Source organism: Mustela erminea, chromosome 2 (assembly GCF_009829155.1).
Source record: "Mustela erminea isolate mMusErm1 chromosome 2, mMusErm1.Pri, whole genome shotgun sequence".
In the NCBI taxonomy this organism is placed as follows: domain Eukaryota; kingdom Metazoa; phylum Chordata; class Mammalia; order Carnivora; family Mustelidae; genus Mustela; species Mustela erminea.
Genome location: NC_045615.1, coordinates 159,234,476 through 159,256,509, shown reverse-complemented (window position 1 = coordinate 159,256,509; position 22,034 = coordinate 159,234,476). Strand labels below are relative to the sequence as shown.

Below are 22,034 nucleotides of genomic sequence, written 5' to 3'. Positions count from 1 at the left end.
TTACTGCCTGTGTTTTCTTCTAGGATTTTTATGGGTTCAGCTCTCACATTTAGGGTGTTTAATCCATTTTGGGTTTATTTTTGTTTTTGGTATAAGAAAGTCATCCAGTTTCTTTCTTTTGCACATTGGTGTTCAGTTTTCTTAACATCACTGGGTGTAGAGACCATCTTTTTCCCATTGGATACTCTTCCCTGCTTTGCCAAAGATTAATTGACCATATAGTTGTGGGATTATTTCTAGGTTCTCTATTCTGTTCCATTGATCTATGGACCTGTTTTTGTGCCAGTACCATACTGTTTTGATCACAACAACTTTGTAATATAACACAAACGCCAGAATTATGATGCCTCCAGCTTTTCTTTTTCAAGATTGCTTTGGCTATTGGGGTCTTCTCGAGTCCTTTTTTTTTTTTAAGATGTTATTTATTTATTAGATGGAGCGAGAACACAAGTAGGCAGAGCAGCAGGCAAAGGGAGAGGGAGAAGCAGGCTCTCCGCTGAGCAGGGAACCCAATGCAGGACTCGATCCCAGGACCCTGGGATCATGACCTGAGCCAAAGGCAGCTGCTCAACAAACTGAGACACCCAGGCACCCCTGTTGTATAGAACTTTTCTAGTTCTATACAAATTATAGGATTGTTTGTTCTAGTTCTGTGGAAAAAGTGCTTCTGGTATTTTGATAGGGATTGCATTAAATGTGAATATTACTTTGGGTAGTACAGACATTTTAACAGTATTTGTTCTTCCAATCATGAGCATGGAATTTTTTTCTATTTCTTTGTGTTGTCTTCAATTTCTTTCATCAGTATTTTACAGTTTTCAGAGCAAAAGGTCTTCACCTCATTGGTTAGGTTTATTCCTAGGCATCTTATTATTTTTCGTGCAACTGTAAATGAGATTGTTTTCTTAATTTCATTTTCTGCTGCTTCATTATTGGTGTTCAGAAATGCAACAGATTTCTGAGCACTGATTTTGTATCCTGAAAATTTACTGAATTCATTTATCAGTTCTAGCAGCCTTTTGGTGGACTCTCAGGTTTTCTATATATAGTATCTCATCTGCAAATAGTGAAAATTGTACTTCTTTCTTACTCTCGAGGCCATTTATTTCTTTTTGTTGTCTGATTGCTGTGGCTAAGACTTCCAATACTACATTGAATAAAAGTGGTGAGAGTCGACATCCTTGTCCTATTCCTTACCATAGATGAAAAGCACTCAGTTTTTTCCCATTAAGGATGATATTAATTCTGGGTCTTTCATCTGGAGTCTTTATATGTTGAGGGGTTTTATCTTTATACTTTATTGAGGGTTTTTATCATGAATGCATATTGTACTTTGTCAAATGCTTTTCTTACATTTTTTGAAATGATTGATTCTCATCCTTTCTCTTACTGATGTGATGTATCATGTTTATTGATTTGCAAATGTTGAAGCACCCTTGCAACCTAGGAATAAATCCTACTTGATCATGGTGAATGATTTTTTCTTTAATGTATTGTTGAATTTTGTTTGCTTGTAGTCTGCTGAAAATTTTGCATCTGTGTTCCTCAGGGATATTGGCCTGTAGTTCTCTTTTTTAGTGAAGTCTTTATCTGGCTTTGTATCAGGGTAATGCTGGCCTCATAGAATGAATTTGGAAGTTTTCCTTTTCTATTTTTGGAAGTAATTTGAGAAGAACAGATTAATTCTTCTTTAAATGTTTGGTAGAATTCACCTGTGAAGCATCTGGTCCTGGGCTTTTGTTTTGGGAGGTTTGTGATTACTGACTCAATTTCTTTGCTAGTTATCAGTTTGTTCAATTTTCTCTTTCTTCCTGTTTCAATTTTGATAGATTATATATTTCTGGGAATTTATCATTTCTTCTATATTGTCCAATTTGTTGGTATATAATTTTTCATATTCTCTTATAATTGTTTGTATTTCAGTGATGTTGGTTGTCATTTCTCCTATCTCATTTGTGATTTTATTTATTTGAGTCCTTTCTCCTTTTTTCTTGATAAGTCTGGCTAGAGGTTTATCAGTTTTAATCATTTCTTCTTTCATTGTTCTTCTTCAGAACCAGCTCCTGGTCTCATTGATCTGCTCTATTGTTTTTTTAGTTTCTATATCATTTATTCCTGCTCTAATCTTTATTTTTTTTCTTCTTTCTGGCTTTAGGCTTTGATATTCTTTTTCTAGCTCCTTTAAGTATAAGATGAAGTTGTTGAGATTTTTCTTGTTCTTTGAAGTAGGCTTATATTGTTATAACTTCCCTCTTAGAACTGCTTTTGCTGCATCCCAAACGGTTTTGGACCATTGTGTTTTCATTTTCATTTTGTTTCCATGTACTTCTTTATTTCTTCTTCGATTTCTTGGTGGACCCATTCATTGTTTCATAATGTGTTATTTAACCTCCATGTGTTTGTGGTCTTTCCAGATTTTTTCTTGTGGTTGACTTCTAGTTTCATAGTGTTGTGGTCAGAAAATGTACATGGTGTGACTTTGATCTTCTTGAATTTGTTGAGGCTTGTTTCGAGGCCTAATATGTAATCTACTCTGTAGAACATTCTATGTGCACCTGAAAAAGATATGTATTCTGCTAATTTAAGATGGAATGTCCTGAATGTATCTGTTAAATCCATCTGTTCCAGTGTGTCATTCAAAGCCACTGTTTCCATGTTGATGTTCTGTTTGAATGATCTGTCTGTTGAATTAAGTGGGGTGAAAGTCCCATACTATTATTGTATTATTATCAATTAGTTCCTTAATGTTTGTTATTAACTGTTTTATGTATTTGGGTGCTTCTATGTTGGGTGAATAAATACTTAACAGTTGCTCTATCAACTGTTGGGTTACAGTTGCTATATTGTCCCCTTTATTATTATATAGTATCTTTCTTTGTCTCCTGTTTTAGTCTTTGTTTTACAGTCCATCTTATCCAGGGCGCCTGAGTGGTTCAGTCAGTTGAGTGTCTTACTCTTGATTTCGGCTTGGGTCATGATCTCAGGGTCTTGGGATTGGGCCCCACATGGGACTCCATGCTGTGCATAGAGCCTGCTTGGGATTCTCTCCTTTTCCCTCTGCCCTTCACCCCCACTTGTGCTTGTTTTCTCTCTCTCAAGAATGAATGAAAGAATGAATGAATAAATAAATAAATAAAGTCTTTTTACCTGGTAATAACTATTGCTACTCCTGCTTCCTTTTGACATCCATTTGCATGATAGTTATTTCTCCATACCCTCACTTTTCAATCTGCAGATGTCATTAGGTCTAATATGAGTCTCTTGTTAGCAACATATAGATGGGTCTTATATTTTTAATCCATTCTGTCACCTTTTGATTGGAGCATTTAATCCACTTACATTCATAGTAATAATTAGTAGATATGTATTTATTATCATTTTATTATTTGTTTTGTGGTGGTTCATGAAGGTTTTCTCTGATTCTTTCTTATCTTTCATGGCTTGCTATTTTTCTTAGTAATATATTTGGATTTATTTCTCTTTATTCTTTGCATATTTATTTGTATTTTTTGATACACAGTTCCCATGAGGTTTGTATATAATCTCTTCTGCGTATAGCAGTGTATATTAAGTTGATCGTCATTTAAGTTTGGACCCATCCTTTCCTCCTTTCCTCCCATGTTTTAGGTATATGTTGTTATATTTTACATCCCTTTATTTTGTGAGTTCCATAAACGTTTACTTATAGAAATTTTTACTGCTGTTGTGTTTCCTACCTTTATACTGTTACTTTTGGTCTCTCCTTCCCACTCAGAGTCACCTTTAATATTGCTTGCAAAACTGGTTTGTTGTTTATGAACTCCTTTAGATTTTGTGTTTCTGGGACACTCTTTATCTCTCCTCTGTTCTGAAGGATAGCCTTGCTGGATGGAGTATTCTTGGCTCCACATTTTTCCCATTTAGCACTTTGAATATATCATGCCACTTTCTACTGACTTGCCAAGTTTCTGTTGAGAATTGTTCAGCTGGCTTTTTGGGTTTTCCCTTATAAGTTAAGGACACTTTTGTCTTGCTGTTTTAAAATTTTTCCTTTTGGGGCACGTGGGTGGTTCAGTTCGTTGAGCATCTGCCTTTGGCCCAGGTCATGATCCCAGGATCCTGGGATCGAGCCCCACATGAGGCTCCCTGCTCAGCAGAATGTCTGCTTCTCCCTCTGCCCCTTCCTTCTGCTAATGCTCTCACTCTCTCTCTCTCTCCACCCCCATTATTAAGTAAATAAATGAATAAATATCTTCCAAAAAAATATTTTTCCTTTTCTTACTATATTGTCAGTTTAGTTACAGTGTGTCTTGGTGTGGGTCTGCTTTTGTTAATTTTTATGGGCATTCTCTGGGCCTCTTGGCTCTGGATAGCTCTTTCCCAAGATTAGGGAAGTTTTCGGCTGTTACTTCTTCAAATAAATTTTCTGTCCCCTTTTCTCTGTCTCCTTTTTCTAGGACTTCTATAATACAAATGTTGTTACATTTGATGCAGTTGCTGAGTTCCCTAAACCTATTCTCATTTTACATAATTATTTTTTCTCTCTTTTGTTCAACTTGATTACTTTACATTACTCTTCTAGATGACTTATTCTTTCTCCTGCTTCTGCCACCCTGCTGTTTATTCCATCAGGGTGTTTCTCATTTTGTTTCTTATACCTTTCATCTCTGGATTAAGAGTCTCACTCATGTCTTCCACTCTTGTCTCAAGTCCAGTGAGTATCTTCATGATCATTGCTTTAAACACTTAATCAGACATGTGATATATCTGTTTTGCTTAGATCTTTGGATATGTCTTGTCCTTTTCTCTCATTTGGTATAAATCTGTCTGTCTCCCCATTTTGTCTAAGTCTCCGTGCCTATTTCTGTATGTTAGGAAAGTCAGCTATGTCTCATGTTCTTGAGGCTAATGGCCTTACAAAGAAGAGGTCCTGTAGTGCCCTGCCTTGTAGTATCCCCACTCCCCCAAGTCCTGGTGCTTCCCGGAGTATCTTTAGTGTTCGTTGCTTGTGCTCTGCTGTTTTGTCCTGGCCACTTTATTGTTTAGGCCAGTCGTCTGCAGAGGCTCTCTTTCCCTATTGTGGATAATGTTTGGTCTGTAGCCTGAATGTGGCAAGTTTTAAGTAAGTGGGCTCAGGTCTATTTGTGAAATGAGACCTTTTGCCACTGCTGCTGGAACCAAGCTCTATAAAACTCCCATGTTGGGAGACACTGTGTGAATAGTGTTTGGGGCTGGTCTTCTGGGGGAGTTTGCCCTCACGCTGGGATTGAGGCAAGCATGGCTAGGAGGGTTGGTTACTCTGGAATGTGGAGGGGATGGTGATGGGGCTTGGTGTAAGCATGTTAGGGAGCAGGTGTTGGTGCTGAGCTGGTTCCCACAGGTGGCCTGTGCTTATACTGAGGGGGAGGGGGGGAAATGGCACCAGCCCGTTCCTTTGTTCTCAGAGGATCCATGCATGCGACCTCTGGGACACACTCCAAGATGAGCAGATAACATCCCCACTGTGTGGCCCAAGTGTTCTTCAGATCACTGCTTCCATTCTGCATGTCCACAGGTGGTTTGTCTGCCTTCTCTCCAAGAATACTGCAGTGCCCCCCAGTCTCTATCCAAATCAAGCCCATTGACCTTTAAAACTCCAGACTTTAAGCCCCACAAGTTGCTAGAGGTCACAAAATTCTGCCCCTTTTTTCTTTCCAAGCCAGTTCCTATGGAGATTCATTTTACCTGTGCGCTCACCTTTGCGTTAGTCTGTCTCTCACGCTTTTCCCTCCCTCATGCAGTGGCCAGGATCCATTTATCTCTGAAACCATGTCTCCGGATTTTCTACCTTTTTCAGTGTGGCCTCTTCTCTACCTTTATTTGTGTGTGGTTTGTTCTGCCAATCTTCAGGTCAATTTCTGACTTATTTAGGATAATTTGATAGTTATCTAATTGTACTTGTGGAATGATGCAAGCCTAGGATCCTCCTACTCCACTGTCATCTTCCAATTTACCAATAATAATTGTTAAAGTACATTATTTTATAATCGTATATTCAGTGTTTTCCATCACAAGCATTTCCAGATTACAAAGCAAACTGTGAGATGGCTAAAATAAGCATCACTTCAAATGCCAAGGGCAATTTAGTGATATGTTTAATATTCTACCAAGATGAAAATGATTTGCTGTATATTATTCTTTCATGAATATAAATTTATTTATAATCATTAAACTTTAATAATCATAACGTGTTTTTATTCCCTTTAGTTAAAACTTTAGAGACTTTGGAAAATTTTATTTTTAATTTTTTATACTTTAAATCTCAGGGGAAAACATGTGCAATGAAAGATTCAGGCTTTGTCTCCTCTGGTGATATATATTTATGGAACCACTAATCCCCTGCAACCAATATTCAGTCCCAACTCCAAAGAAATAAAACTTATTCCATAAATAGCACATAAAAATCAATTTCGTTAGTTAGCAGTATAGTAAAGGGATCACCAGTGACCTGCCAGTTACCCCACCTGTGCATTTTAAATGAAAGGCATGTACTGTGAAGTGACTAAAAGTGGAAGACGACTTCTCTCACACACTCCAGATGTGTGCACTCAACAAGCTCTCACACAACAAATAATCAAACATTCTGTCAAACAATCGAATGATAATACTAATATTAGAAGTTAAACACGGTTCTCTCTGGAGATTAGAACTAGGAGGTAGGCAGAGAGAAAGAGCAAGAGACAGCTGCTTTTTGGTTTTAAGGGTTAAAAATTATCTTTCAAATTATGTACATGTTACTTTGATAAAAAATTAACCCCCCCAAATAACCCCACAAACCAAACAACAAATAAACAACAGCAAAGAACATTTGACCAGAAGTCGTTGTGTGTGTCTCACTGCTTGTGTGACCTTGGAAAGCCGAATATATTGTGCCTTGCTCTGTGCATCTCTAATGAAGAGTCTGGACTAGAAGACCTCTAGGGTCATCTAGAAACATCAGCTCTGAAATGAAACAACTTTTTATTACCCAAAACCACCTTAGGAGGTGTGTCTAATTGTGCAAAAATAAACTGTACTTGATTATAAAGGATATCATTCATGACTGAGAAAGTGCCAGTCATGTCTTGAATCAAAACTTTAAGTAATTCTAAAAACAAAAATGAACTGTATTTCCTAAATAGACTGTCAGGCATACTTTGTACAATTTCTTCTCTTAAAAACATTTACTATATAATTTTATACAATAAAAGTAACGTGCATTCTTCGTTTTATTCATTGATGCTATCCTAAAGTACCTACAACAGTATCTAGCATATAGTAGATACTCCATAAATATTGTTTAATGGGTGAGTGACTTGAATTCATTGTAAAACGTTGTATTCTGGATTCTATTGTTTCTACTGGTAAATCAGTTTTAAGTCTTCCCGTTGCTTCTTTGGAGGTAATATTTTCTCTGGCCACTTTTTTTTGTTTGTTTGTTTACTTACTTATTTGAGCGAGAGAGAGAGTGTGCAAGCTAGGGGAGGGCCTAGGATGAGAGACATAGGAGGCGGACCCTGCAGTGAGCTTGGAGTATGCCACAGGGCTTGAGCCCAGCACCCTGAGATCATGACCTGGGCTGAAACCAAGAGTCAGACACTTAACCATCTGAGGTACCCAGGCGCGCTTCTCTGACCACTTTTAGGACTTTCTCATTGTTTCAGTTTATAGCAATTTGACTGTGATGCGCCTAGTTGTGGTCTTTGTTTTTATCTTTCTGGAGGCTCACTGATCTTAGTAGATGTATGGATTGATATCTTTCATTAATTTTAGAAAATTTTATCCCTTACCTTCTCAACTATTTTTCCTGCCCCATTCTCTTGTTTCCTTCTGGTACTTCTATTAAAATACTACTTTTTTAGATTGGTGTGTGATAACTCCGTGATCTGAATCCCCTACGGGCCTGTGACTCTTTGTTTCTCTTGATTTTCAGTCATGTCGTCCAGTCTCCTTGCTTTCTTGTTTTCCCAAAACTTTCTTTTTTTTTTTAAGAGTAGTTTTAGGTTCACAACAAAATCGAGAGAAAGGTACAGAGATTTCCCCACATGTGTACAGCCTCCCTCACCATCACTCACTGAAATGGTATGTTTGCTACCAAGGATGGATCTAATCGACATATTAGCATTACTTCAAGTCCATAGTTCGTGTTGAGGTTCACTCTCAGTGTTGTGTATCTTACGGGTTTGGATAAATGTATAATGACATAATATCCATTGTTATATCATACAAAGTATTTTTACTGCCCTCAAAGCCCAAGCTCTTCTTATTTATCCCTGCCATTCACTTCCGCCCTGACACCGCTGATCTGTTGTGGCTTTTCCAGAATGTCATATAGTTAGAATCATACAGTGAAGCTTTTGAAGATTGACTTCTTTCACTCAGTACTAAGCACTGAAAGTTCCTCCATGCCTTATCACGGCTTGACAGCTCATCTTAATGCTGACTAATATTCTACTGTCTGGATGTACCACAGTTTTGTTTATTCGTTCTCCTACTGAAGGACATCTTGGTTGTTTCCAAGCTTTTGTAATTATGAATAAATCCCCTATAGACATTTATGTGCAGCTTTTTGTGCAGACCTATGTTTTCAGCTTCCTTGGCTAAGTATCAAGGAGCGTGATTGCTGGTCATACGATAAGAGTGTGTTTAGTTTTGTAAGAAACTGCTTAACCACATTCCACGGTAGCTGTGCCATTTTGCACCTCCACCAGCAATAAATGAGAGTCCCTGCGGCGCCACATCCAGGCCAGTACTTGGTGTTGTCTTTGTGCTGGATTTTGGCCATTCTAATAAGAGCATAATAGTATCCCATTTTGTGTTGCATTTCTCTAATGGAGTATGCTCTGGAACATCTCTCTATATGCTTATATAACATCTATATATCTTCTTTGGTTGAAGTATCAGTTAAGGTCTTTAGTCCATTTTTCAATTCTTTGCTTCCTTTCTAAATAATTGAGTTCTGGACATTGACTATGAAAAATTAGATAATTTTGATTTCTAGGTGACATTCTTTTTTCTTGATAGAGGACATACATTAGCTTCTGGCTGGCTGCTAAAGCAAAGACACTAACAATCCCGTATCATCTTAACTCATTGGAGGATTGAGACAATTCAGATTAAGGTTCTTATTCGGAAGCCTGAGGTTTAGCAGTAGGTTTATAGTGCACCTCTTTGATAGATTTCCAGTTATTATCCCTTTAACTTCTTGATTCTGCCAAAAGGTCATCTCGTCTTCCCAGCCTCTCTCAGCTGGTTCTTTTAGAATTGATGAATACCTCTAGAGAAGATGTTTTCAAATGCCTCCCTTGTCTGGATTCTTCTCTTCCAGACTTTGGCCCATCATTCTTTACTATGTTGAGAGCTCTTTCATGTCAGGCGGATTTAAAAATTTTATGTGTATGCTTTTCTAGTGAATTTCTGAACAGAAGAATTATTCAACCATTACTGGAAAAAGGACTCTTCTACTGCTTCTCTTGGCTCATAGAGTTTTAGATATTAACTATGAATCTACGCTACAGAATATAAAAATTTACCTCTCTTTTAACCAGACATAACGTGCACACACACACACCTTTCTTTTCCTTGCACATTCCCCCTATATAATCATTTCATACATCTGGTTAAATTGCATTGCTCAGATTACTGACAATGTAAATATTGTTCTCTAGCTGAATTGTACCGTGAACTGTGACTGTATTTCCTTTTTGCCCTTAAATTTAATAATTATCTCATTTTACTTTGGTTTGTTTTCTAGATATCTAGAACTAATTACCCCTCAAACATTCTCTGAAAAATGACTGCAAAATTTATTTTAGTATGAGCAAAGTAATCACTATTTTATTAGTTCCTTGTTCATATATTATGCACATAGATGGTACGTATTACACATCATGCTTTTAGAGCCTTCCGAGTTCCTGTTCTGATCTGGAATGGTCACTCTCAAGGCTTGCCACATGGTTGCCTTCTTGGATTTACCTTCTCTCACAACCCAGAGGGTTCCCTTCACTTTTTTTCTGGTTTTTTTTGTTGTTGTTGTTGTTTTTTAAGTTTTAATTGCCTTTCTTAGTTTCTTTCTTTTGGTGCAGCATACGATGCAGAGGCTAACTGAAAGGGAACATTTCATCCTTTGAGTGTTTTAAAACTTCGCATGTCTGAAAGTACCATTATTCTTCACTTTCATGTGATTGATGCTCAAAATTTTGTTGCTGTGGCGCCATTTTGACTCCAGGGCCTCTGTCTGTGCCTGGTTCTTGTTCTTTTTCTTTAAGTTTGTAGGGTCTTTTCTTTATGCCTCATGGATTCGGTTCAAGATGATCCCCGCTGGGGGTCTTTTTCTTTTCATTGTGCTGGGTACTTAGCCGGCTCTTGCATTCTTTTGTTCTCCGAAATTTTCTTGTGTCATTTATTTGATCATTTTCTCCCTCCATTTTCCTCAGTTCGTTTTAGAATGAGACCTCGTGAGCCTCTCTAGTTACTCTTTAATTCTGACTTCCGTTTTTATCTCCTCATCTTTTATTTCCACCTTTTAGGAAATTTCTTCAACTCTGTCTTCTAAACAGCCACTGATTTTTTTTTCTATTTATCATACGGTATGATTATATATATATATATATATTTTTTTTTTTCAGGAGCCCTTTTCTCTTAATATAGTTTTCTGTTCCTTTGTGATGTAATACTTTCTCATTTCTGTTTAAAGATAATAACTTTAGGGACACCTGGGTGGCTCAGTGGGTTAAAGCCTCTGCCTTTGACTCAGGTCATGATCCCAAGGTCCTGGGATGGAGCCTGCATCGGGCTCTCTGCTCAGCAGGGAGCCTGCTTCCCCCTCTCTCTCTCTGCCTACCTCTCTGCCTACTTGTGATCTCTGTCAAATAAATAAATAAAATCTTTAAAAAAATAAAGATAATAACTTTAGTTTTTCAGTGATTTCTCCTGTCACCTGAATCATTGATGTTTTTTTCAAATTCATTTTTTCTGTTTGTTTTGCTATCTGTCATTCATGTTGAAGACTTTCCTTCGAAGTATAGTGGTCATTGGCTCTTCATTCATATTTGAGATTGAGTCCCTAAAAAGCTGCTTACAAGGTCTTAGTAAAATTGACAGGATTTATCAACCGGTAAATGGTTAAGTATTGCTTTTTTATTGAGGGACCAAAAAATTACCTGTAGGTCTTTTTTCTTGGTCCTGTGAGTTCTCCTAAAGAGAGATTCGCTCCTACTGACTTACAGATGTAAATCAGCGGCCAGTATTCCGAGAGGCGGCGGGGTGGGGAGGCAGGGTGCCTGTCCATCTGCGCAGTCTCACTTAAGGCTCGTGTTTCCAGTTGCAGCCTTACTCTTGCTACGCCGAATACCCCTTTGGAGCCTAAAGGTGTATTGGAGCTCTGCTTCAAGCTCATGCAGAAATTAAGCTTCAAAATTCATCTAGGGGAGAAGAATGAGTGGTTACCTGGGAGTCTAACAGCTTCTCCAGGAGACTTTTAACCCACCCTCCCATTTTTCTGCTCTTTGTCCCACCTTGGCCTTCAGAAATACTTGAGGTCTCCAGTTCCTGAGCCTTTCTGGAATGCTCTCCTGCAGAGCAGCTGGCTTCTTGGCGGCTGCTTCTGTGCAGCTCCTTTTCAGCTTTCTTTGTTCTGCTTCATGTTACAGAGATTATGCATTTGCTTTCCATTTCCTAACATTTCATTATCCTTGCTCATCTAACGTTATCTCTTTTTTCCTCTTTATCCTTATAATTCCTTAGTGTCCTTTCGGTGGGGCTACAGTTAGAGTATCGTGCTGAGAAGCAGAATTCTACCTTTCGCATTGTTCCCCATTGCTCCTTCACTTACCTGGTTAGATTGTGGTCTGCTGGTTCTGTAATCCTAACCATAGCTGGTATTTACTGAACCCAGGTGCTGTTCAAAGCATTACTGCCACATAAGGGAAATGCTGTTACCATGCCTATTTCATAGATGCAGAAACCGAGGCTTGGAAAAGTGAAGTGATTTACATAAAGTTCAAAAAAACCCCAAACAGAGTAATGCCAAGACTTAACCAAGGCAGCCTGAGTCTAGATCCTGTGTTCTTTTTTTTTTTTTTTTTAAGATTTTATTTATTTGTTTGGCAGAGAGAGACACAGCAAGAGAGAGAGAACACAAGCAGAAGGAGTGGGAAGGGAGAAGCAGGCCTCCCGCTGAGCAGGGAGCCTGATGCGGGGTTTGATCCAGGACCCTGGGATCATGCACTGAGCCGAAGGCAGCCTCTTAACAACTGAGCCACCCAGGCGCCCCTAGTCCTGTGTTCTTAACCATTATTCTGTACTGCTTCCCTACACTACACTGCTAAATGCTCTTTATATATAAAAAAAAATTAAAATAGTTCATGACGTAAATAGATTATCTGCCTGAAGTTATATGGTGTTCCATACATGCATATATCCTACACACACATACACACAAAAACTCACACATGTACTTGGTATCTTGACATAAGAATTTTAATGTTTCAGATAAAGGTTATTTTGCACATAAAAATAAAGTATTTCCAGGGCAATATAGTTTGCTTTATTTATATATCAGAATCTATGTCCATGTATTATATGCAACGTGTACTAGCTATGCTTGCTGTTTGCCACCAACGTATCTACAACGTGGGCAAGATTTTTAGCAACACTTTATGTTTGTCTTGTTTCCTACTCACCCCTTCTCAATATGCAATGTAAATAATATATTTATATTCCAAGTAGTATATTTCTATTCCACTTTTATGATAGTCTTCTAGCAGAAATATAAGTATAAGAGATAGACTTGGTCAGACCTTCTCAAAATAGAATAGTCTAATTCAAACTGAGTGAGATCAAGCTTTTATTTTTAGCTTTTCCATTTATCTTCTATCTTTGGAGAATGGAGATAGGGCCAGTTGAGAAGCACATAGTCTCCTTAGACATTACTTATCTTACATCATAACTCATACATTTGCCTGTAATGGACTAAGGCCATTAGGGAGAACCATATTTGGAGAAGATAGAGGTGCATTAGAGATATAATTTAGGATTCATTTTGGCAACAAGTCTAACATAAAATGATTTCAGAGTCACAATGTAATAGGAGACTACTCTAATCACAAAATAAACCTTAAGTTTAACTGAAGAGCATAAGCTTATATCCTTTCCTTGAAACAAAAAGCTTGTGGAAGTTTTAACTTGAAAATGTGTATCTTCTAGAAATAGCCTTAATGTGTATCCTAAGAGTCAAAAGATTGGGGTGAGAGAGAACATGATTCTTTAATGAGATCTGGTAACTTTAGGATTTATGTTTAGTTATTTCTTTCCTAGCCAGAAAAGAGTCATACATAAACAATGTTTTAGAATTTTTCACTTCCCAGCTGTTTTCTAATTTTAAGAAGTACTTTGCTCACATTGTAAATCAAAATATTTCCATATGAATTAGTGTATTAAAAATGAATCAATATAAATATTGCAAGGTGTATAAACCTTAGAAGATTGATAATTTTGACTAAATAAAACAAATACTACGACTTATACAAGTTACAAAACACCACCTTAAACAAAATTAAAAGGAAACCACAAACTAAAAAATATTTTGAATAAAGGGCTACTATCTATCATATAGAGGGTTTTTATATATCTGGATGAAAATAGTATATCCTTTAAAAGAAAATTATACTGAAGATGCAAATTTTATAGATACAAAATTCACAAATAAATGCCAATACCCAATAAACATGGAAAAATGTACAGATTCATTATAAACAAATAACATACATATCAAAACCAAAACAAACTACTGATTTTGCCTGTGCAGTGGTCACATGGTGATGGGAAGGGTGTGGCATAATAGTCCCTCTTGAGTCACATCCTGCCGCTGAATGTGTAAATTAACATGACTCTCTGTTGTTTTGCTTCCAAAGCCCACATCTCTTTTTTCCTCTTAAATGAATAGACTTGATATTTCTACAGTAGTTTTAGATTTACAGAAAAATTGAACAGAAGCTGTAGAGAGCTTCCATAGACTCCCTTTGCCCCCACCCTACAGTTTCCCGTGTCATTCACGTCTTTCATTACTGTGCATGTATCTCAAAGGATGAGCCAATATTGATACATTATTATTAACTAAAGTCCGTCGATTATATTGGAGTTTCCCCTTGTGTTGTATGTCCTGTGGGTTTTGACAAGTGTATCATCACGTGTATACACAATTACAGTATCACTAACAGTACTTTTACCACCCTACAAGTGCCTCGATTCTCACCTAATCATCACTCCCTTCCTTCCTCTGAACCTCTGATAACCAGTGATCTTTTAACTGTCTCCACAGTTTTGCCTTTTCCAGAATGTCATAGAATAGGAATCATTTAAGATGTGGTCCTTTCCCAGTGGCTTCTTTCACTTAGTAATATGCTTGCACAGTTCCATGTCTTGTCATGAATTAATAGCTCATTTCTTTTTGTCACCGAATAATATTGCATAGCATGGATATACCACAGTTTGTCTATCCACTCACCTATTAAAGGACATCTTGAAAGCATCTAAGTTTTAGCAGTTACGAATAAAGCTCCCATATGCATCCAGATGTATGGTCTGCATCTACATTTGTTGTGTTGTGTTTTGTTTTGTTTTGTTTTGTTTTGCATGTGGATGTCCGGTTGTTGCACCATTTGTTGAAAATACAGCCCTTTCTCCATTGAGTTGCCTTTGCTGTTTCGTTAAGGATCAGTTGCCTATATTTGTGTCTGGCTCTTTATCCTGTTCCTTTGATTTATTTAATTCATCTTTTACCAGTGCCGCGCTTGTCTTATCATGGTAAATGGGCGCTTGTCAGTTGTCCAACTTTGTTCTCCATCAATATTGTATTTGCCATTCTGGGCTTTTTTGCCTTTCCATATGAACTGTACAATCAACTTGTCAGGATCCTCAAAACTTAAAAATTACTGGGATTTTGGTTGGGATTGCATTGAATTCATAAATCAGATTGGAAAGAACTGACATCTTAACAAGAGTGAGTCTTATCCATGAATATGGAATATCTTTCCACTTATTTAGCTCTTTGATTTTTATGTCTGAATTTTACAATGTTACTCATATAAATCTTGTACATATTTTGTTAGATTCATACCTAAGTATTTACACTTTTGGTACTAATATAAATGGTATACTGTTTTTAATTCTTAAATTCCAGTTTTTCATTGCTGATATGTGGGAAAGCAATTGACTTTTACGTAATAATCTTGTATCCTGCCACTTTGCAATGATCTCTTATTTGTTCCAGGAGTTTTGTTGTTATTGTTGATTCTCTGAGATTATCTACATAAAGGGTCCTATCATTTGTGAAGAAAGACGGTTTTAATTCTTCCTTTGCAAATCTGTATACCTTTTATTTCTTTTCTTTTTGAATAACTATAACTTCTGGGATGATTATTTTTTAATGATTTGTATATTTGACAGAGCACATGCACACCAGCAGGGGGGAGAGGGAGAGGCAGAAGCAGACTCCCCCACTGGGCTAGGGGCAGGACATGAGGCTCAATCCCAGGACCCCGAGATCATGTTTCATTTTTGGTTCGTGCGTTCTTCAGGAGTGTACTGGTTTATCTCCAATCATTTAAGAATTTTCCAACTATCTTTTTTTTTTTTTTTGAGAGAGAGAGAGAGAGGGAGAGAGAACACAAGTGGGGTGAGGGTCATAGGGTGAAGCAGACTCCGTGCTGAGCTGGGAGCCCGACGTGGGACTCAGTCCCGGGACTCCAGGATCATGACCCGAGCTGAAGGCAGACATTTAACAACTGAGCCACCCAGGCGCCCCCAACATATCTTTATGTTATTGGTTTCAGGTTCAATTCTATGTGTAATCCTAGAGTAGACATTGTATGATTTTTATTCTTTAAAAATTGTTCATGTGTACTTGTAGCCCAAAATGTGGTCTATCTTGCGGAATGTTCCATATAAATGTCAGAGTATGTGCTCTGCTATTTTTTGGATGAAGTAGTCTATAGATGTTAATTATTCCAATCTACTGAAAGTGCTGTTCAGTTCGGCTCTGTCTTTGCTGACTTTCTGCCTGCTGAATTTGTCCGTTGTTGACAGAGAGTTACAGAAGTGTGGTTGGCTGTAATAGTGGATTCATCTTTTTCTCCTTGCAGTTTCATCAGTTTTTGCCTCGCATATTTTGATGCCCTTCTGCTAAGTGCATACACATTAAGTATTGTTAGATCTTCTTGGAGAATTGATCCCTTTATCACTATGTAATGGCCCTCTTTTCCTTGCTCAGAAGCTTGCTCTGTCTGCAATTAATGTAGCTACTCCAGCTTTCTTTTTATTAGTATTAGCATGGTATTTCTTTCTCCATCTCCTTACTTTTAATCTATATGTGTCTTTATTTGTAAAGTAGGTTTCTGACAACGTAGAGTCAGTCCTGGTTTTTGTTGCATCCTGACAACCCCTGTCTTTTAATCAGTATATTTGGAGCATTGATATTTAAACTCCTTCCTCATATAACTAGGTTAATATTATCATGTTTGTTACTATTTTCTTGTCGTTGTTTTTGTTCTTATTCCTATTTTTGTCTTTTACTCTTTTTCTGCCTTTTGTGGTTTTAATTGAGCATTTTAAAATAGAATGTTCGGGGGCACCTGGGTAGCTCAGTTGTTAAGCATCTGCCTTCAGCTCAGGTCATGATCCCAGGGTCCTGGGATCAAGCCTTGCCTTGGGAACCCCACTCAGCAGGGAGCCTGCTTCTCCCTCTCCCACTCCCCCTGTTTGTGTCCCCTTTCTCCCCGTGTCTGTCTCTGTGAAATAAATAAATAAAACCTTTAAAAAATGTTATTTTCTCTCCCTTCTTAGCATATAAATTATATTTCCTTTTTTCCTTTTTAGTGGTTGTCCTAGAATTTGCAGTATATATTTACAACTAATTCCCGTCCACTTTGAAATGACACTACATGTCATGGGTCGTACAGGGACCTTATAATAACAAAATAGTCCTATTTGCTCCTCCTTGTCCCTTGTATCAAGGTGGTCATTCATTTCACTTATCCCTAAGCATGTGTATATACACATATATTTTGTGTATATTATTATAATATTATGTATTATAATATTATTATGCATTATTCCTATTATTATTTGAACAGACTGTTGTTAGAGCAATTAAAAGAAAGTTCTTTATTTTACCTTCTTTTATTCTTTCTCTAAGGATCTTCCTCTCTTTATGTAAATCTGAGTTTCTGACCTATATCATTTTCTTCCCCTCTGAAGAACTTCTTTTAACACTTCTTACAAGGTAGATCTGCTGACAACAAATTCCCTCAATTTTTATTTGTTTGAGAATCTTATTTCTCCTTCACTTCTGAAAGATAATTTTTCAGGGTATAGTTCTAAATCGGCGGGGAGGTTTTATCTCAATATTTTAAATACATTACTCAAATCTCTTCTTGCTCGTGTGGTTTCTGAAGAAAAGTCTGATGTAATACTCCGTTTTCTCCCTCTGGCTTCTTTAAAAACCTTTTGTCTTTGATTTTCTGCAGTTTGAATATGATAGGCCTACGGGGAGGTTGTTTTTAGTGTCTGCATTGTTTGATGTATCATGGGGTTCCCGGATCTGTTCTGTCATTAATCTTGGAACATTCTCAGCCATTATTACATCTATCTTTGTTCTATTTCTTTCTCTCTTTTCCTTGTGGTACCCCCAGCATGTGTATGTTACACCTCTTAGGTCCCACAGTTCTTCAACTTTCTGGTCCATCTTCTTAATTTTTTTTCTCTTTGCATTTCAGTTTTAGAAGTTTCCATTAACACTTCGTCAAGCAGGGGCACCTGGGTGGCTCAGTCAGTTGAGCACCGACTCTTGGTCTCAGCTCTGGTCACAACCTCGTGATTATGGGATCGGACCCCGTGTCGGGCTCTACACTCGGTGAAGAGTCTGGTTCAGATTCTTCCTCCATCTTCCTGCCCCTCTGCCCCTCCCTGCTCACATGCTCTCTTGCACACACTCTCACTTTCTCTCACTCTCTCTCTTATTCTCTCTAAAATGAACAAATCTTAAAAAAAAAAAAAATTTTCCTCAAGCTCCCTGATTACTTTCATGGTCATGTCCAGCCTACTGATAAGCCTATCAAAGGTCTTCTTCATTTCTTTTCAATTTTTTTCTAGAATTTCCTTTTGATTTTGTCCTAGAATTTCAGTTTTTCTGCTCACATGATCTGTTTTTGCATGTCGTCCACATTTTCCATCAGAACCTTTAGTATATTAATCATAATGAAACTCCTAGTCTAATAGTTCCAGAATCTCTACCACATCTGAGTCTGGTTCTGATGCTGGCTCTGTCTCTTCAGCTGCGTTTTTTTTATCTTTTTAGTATGAGTTTAATTTTTTGTTGAAAGCTGAACATGATGTACTGGGTAAAAAGAACTGAGAAATATAGAACTTCAGGGTGAGGGCATTGTATTTATCTGGCTAGGAGTTAGACTCTGTGCACTGATTGCTGTAGCTTTAGGTGTCGAAGGCTAAAATGTACTCTGATGTCCTTGTTTTCTCTCCCCTTTTGTCTTTGGGTTTCCCTAGAGATTTCTTAAATAAGGATTCCAGAAAAAAGGCAAGCTACTGGGGGCGCCTCAGTGGCTCAGTGGGTTAAAGCATCTGCCTTCGGCTCAGGTCATGATCCCAGGATCCTGGGATGGAGCTCTGTATTGTGCTCTCTGCTCAATGGGGAGCCTGCTTCTCCCTCTCTCTCTGCCTCTCTGCCTACTTGTGATCTCTTTCTCAGTCAGTCAGAACTCTTGACATGTTCAGCTGCGTGTTACCTGTGGTATGTCTGCAGGGTTAGGAAAGGAAGGGGAATGTGAGGGTCATACAATAGCTTCAACACTTACTTGGCATAGATCCTAGAAAAGCAAAACCAATGTTCATTCAACAACCAACATATATGGCAGGTTTAACTCTACATTGGAGTTAAACTAATGTTAACTTAAAAAAGTTAAACCTCCAGCTGAAATAGCTTGATGGTGATTGATGACTTTCTAGCCATGAGTGTCCTCCAGCTAAGACCGCCTGCTCTCCAGGGCAATGGCTGACTATCAGTTGGTTTCCCCTTTTGAGGTGCCTTTTGGGAACATCTATAATTTTTATTATATTATAAATATTCATCAGGGAATACTTATATATCTGAAAATCATTTAAAATATTCTCAAATACCAACTAACCTAGTCTGAAAATACTGAGTGTCTCTTTCCTCATAAGTATAATGTGGGGGGGGGGGGTTAATTAATTCATCTCTAAGGAGTTCCTTACTTCTAAAGTTCTGTAGCTTTATAAAATTAAGCCCTTAAAAAGTATTGGAATTATTTTGCCTGGACATAGTTGTAAATATTTAATGATACAGTGCACTATCCATACTACATTGTTAACATTTCTTTAAAAATTATTTAAAAATTGCCATGTATAGCTTGAGCCTATGTGTGTATCCTCTAATTTATTAATATGGATATATAAAGAAGTATACACACACTTATAAATTAAATGTAACACTGTGTTGATTATTAATGAGTTATTCTTGACTATCCCTGAGTAGTAAGATCACAGGTGATTTTTGTTGTTCCTTCTTTCTCTTCCATAATTTTTACTTACCAGCTGAATTAATTTTACAATAGGAAACAGTATCTGAATCTTAAAAACAAAAAAAAACCCTACGGTGTTTGTATTGTACATTGTTTTAATACAGCACTCTATGAAACCCACCGCATTGAAGGAAGATCCAACAAGGGACCTGAAACAGCTTCTCCAAGAGCTGAGAAGTGTGATCAACGAGGAGCCAGCTGTGCCGCTGGGCAAGCCCGAGGAGGAGGGGAGAACACCATCCCTGGGAGTCTCCTACGTGGCTGTGTAAGGCTGGGGGGGTTGCAGGACGGGAGAGCTTCTCTCCCGGGGTTCTCTGTGGGAGGTGCAGGTTTAACTTCGAAGAGTATCTGACCTCACCAGGGAACACAACATGAAAGTGGAAGGAGTGAAACAGAAGTCAAGCAATGTGACATCAAGAGCAAATGATATAGTTATTATTCTGTCCAGAAGGAAGTCATCAAAGCAAGGCGTTACCCAAAGTTACATTGAGTAGTAATTTATAGTTCTCGACAGATTTCACATACATAATCTTATTTGATTACCATAACAACTGTTTGAAATCAGACAGGGCAGGAGCTGTTATTCCCATCTTAAAAAGGAGAAAAACAAATTTCAAAACGTTGGGTTGCCTGCAAGCCACCCATTTCGATGGTGGAGCTAAACTAAACCCATGAGGACTACATGACTCTCCAGATATAATCTAATAGGAAAGTCCATGGTTCTCTAGAGATTCATGCCAGTGACATATACCAAATGAATAGAAGGTCACACCTGAAAAAGATTTCCGCCAGTTCTCCAGCCCGTCCCTGTATTACCTGCAAAAATCAATGAGATTCTCATGTTCTTTTCAAATACTGTTTCAAAATTTTACTGTGTATTATTATTAGATTAACTGAAAGCATTTTAACACAGTAAACAGTAAATTTTGGTATAATAATATTAATTGTATACTAGCCATTAGTATTACAACAACCCTTTGTAATATTCATTTTCTGGTTATATGACAAATATCTAAAAGTAATACTTTCTAAAATAATACTTACATATAAGCAATCTCCAGTTTTTTAAGATGTTTAATTAGTCTATGTTAACCTGAAGTAGTTAAATATTAGCTGGATTTATTTGGTATTTATTAATACTATTATTAATAGTAATAGTAAAATAGTAAGCGCAGCCCAGTTACCTAGCATAACATTGCATTCTCTGAATCACGTGTCAGAAACATTCCATTGGCCACTCCACTGAGGAATACATGTATGTGCAAAGCAACAAACATGCCTTGTAAGGCAGGACAGTATTTATTATTAAGTTCATTTGACAGAGGAGTTAATTTAGGCATAGATTGTATTGTCTTCTCCTATGAAGCAAAGAGGCAAAACCAAAAGTAAAAGTTGGAGCCCAGGCTCCCAGCACTAATCATTCCACAAAGATGACCGTGATTTCTTGACCAGGTGATTTCCATCACGTTAGCCACTAATTGTGGGCCTAAATTATATTGGATTGTATTGAACATGAATATGTTCATGAATATATTTGGTCCCTGCCTTTAAAGAATGCATGTTAATTTGCTATAATTCTACAGATGACCTTGTTACCAAAGCCTAAACTCAGCTTAAAGCTTTTAAGAGTCTGTGAAAGCATTTCTGACCTGATGAATTCCAGGGGCAGCCTTCTGCAAAATTTGCTTGGAGGCCTAAAATCTGCTGTTGTGCTTTCAAGAGCAATTGATTGTTCTAAAAATACATGGAATCTGGAAATTGTTCTTTGTATAATTAACTGAGAATTATATTTATACAGAGGTGTTAGAGAAAGAGATTGAATAACTGAATCAAGCCTGAGATTAGAGCTGTGCCATAGGTAAGAAGAATCTGAGATTCTGATCTAATTAATTGTCCAGTAATTTTTTTATGTTTCCAGGTAACTTAGGAAGTCTGGACAGTTTACGTGGGAATTGATGGACATTTGGGCATTGAAAGCAAGCTGTTACATTAACTGAAATTAAATCAGATTTCAGTATATATACATACAGTGTAATGTATTTTCTAGAAATCAACAGGAATTTTTTTGACTTATCTTAAATTTTGCTGCTGTTTACCCATAGGAAGATATTTACATGGTATACCATACCATAAATGGAAGATTTTTTTCCTACATTTTACACTCATTTACAATGGTTTACCTAACTTTTGAGAGGAAGGTAGTCTGGAAGGAAAGTCTAACAACCTCCAGTACAGGATTTTAAGAACCCCACAGAGATCAATCCTATTTTCCTCAGTAATTAAAGAGCTAAATTTTAAAATGAGATCCTAAAAAGAGCATAAAGAAATGAAATCCATAACCCCTCAACAGAGACGTCTTTTTTTTAGCCAAGGAGGAAAAAAATCTAATACTGATCTGTTATCCGTGTAAGACAAGAAGAACGT

At 37.3% G+C, this 22,034-nt stretch overlaps 1 protein-coding gene across 22 annotated transcripts in view; it reads left to right on the top strand.

The window, feature by feature from the left end:
* The window catches only part of CCDC158 (coiled-coil domain containing 158), a 93,829-nt gene that overhangs the window by 60,656 nt on the left and 11,139 nt on the right, over positions 1–22,034 (top strand). For all 22 annotated transcript variants that reach the window (XR_004283505.1, XM_032334635.1, XM_032334652.1 and 19 more), the window contains one exon: positions 19,715–19,875. Coding sequence is in view for 21 of the 22 variants with exons in the window: in XM_032334635.1 (XP_032190526.1) it covers positions 19,715–19,875 (161 nt within the window). In the remaining variant the exon portion in view is untranslated. The remainder of the gene's footprint in view (positions 1–19,714; positions 19,876–22,034) is intronic.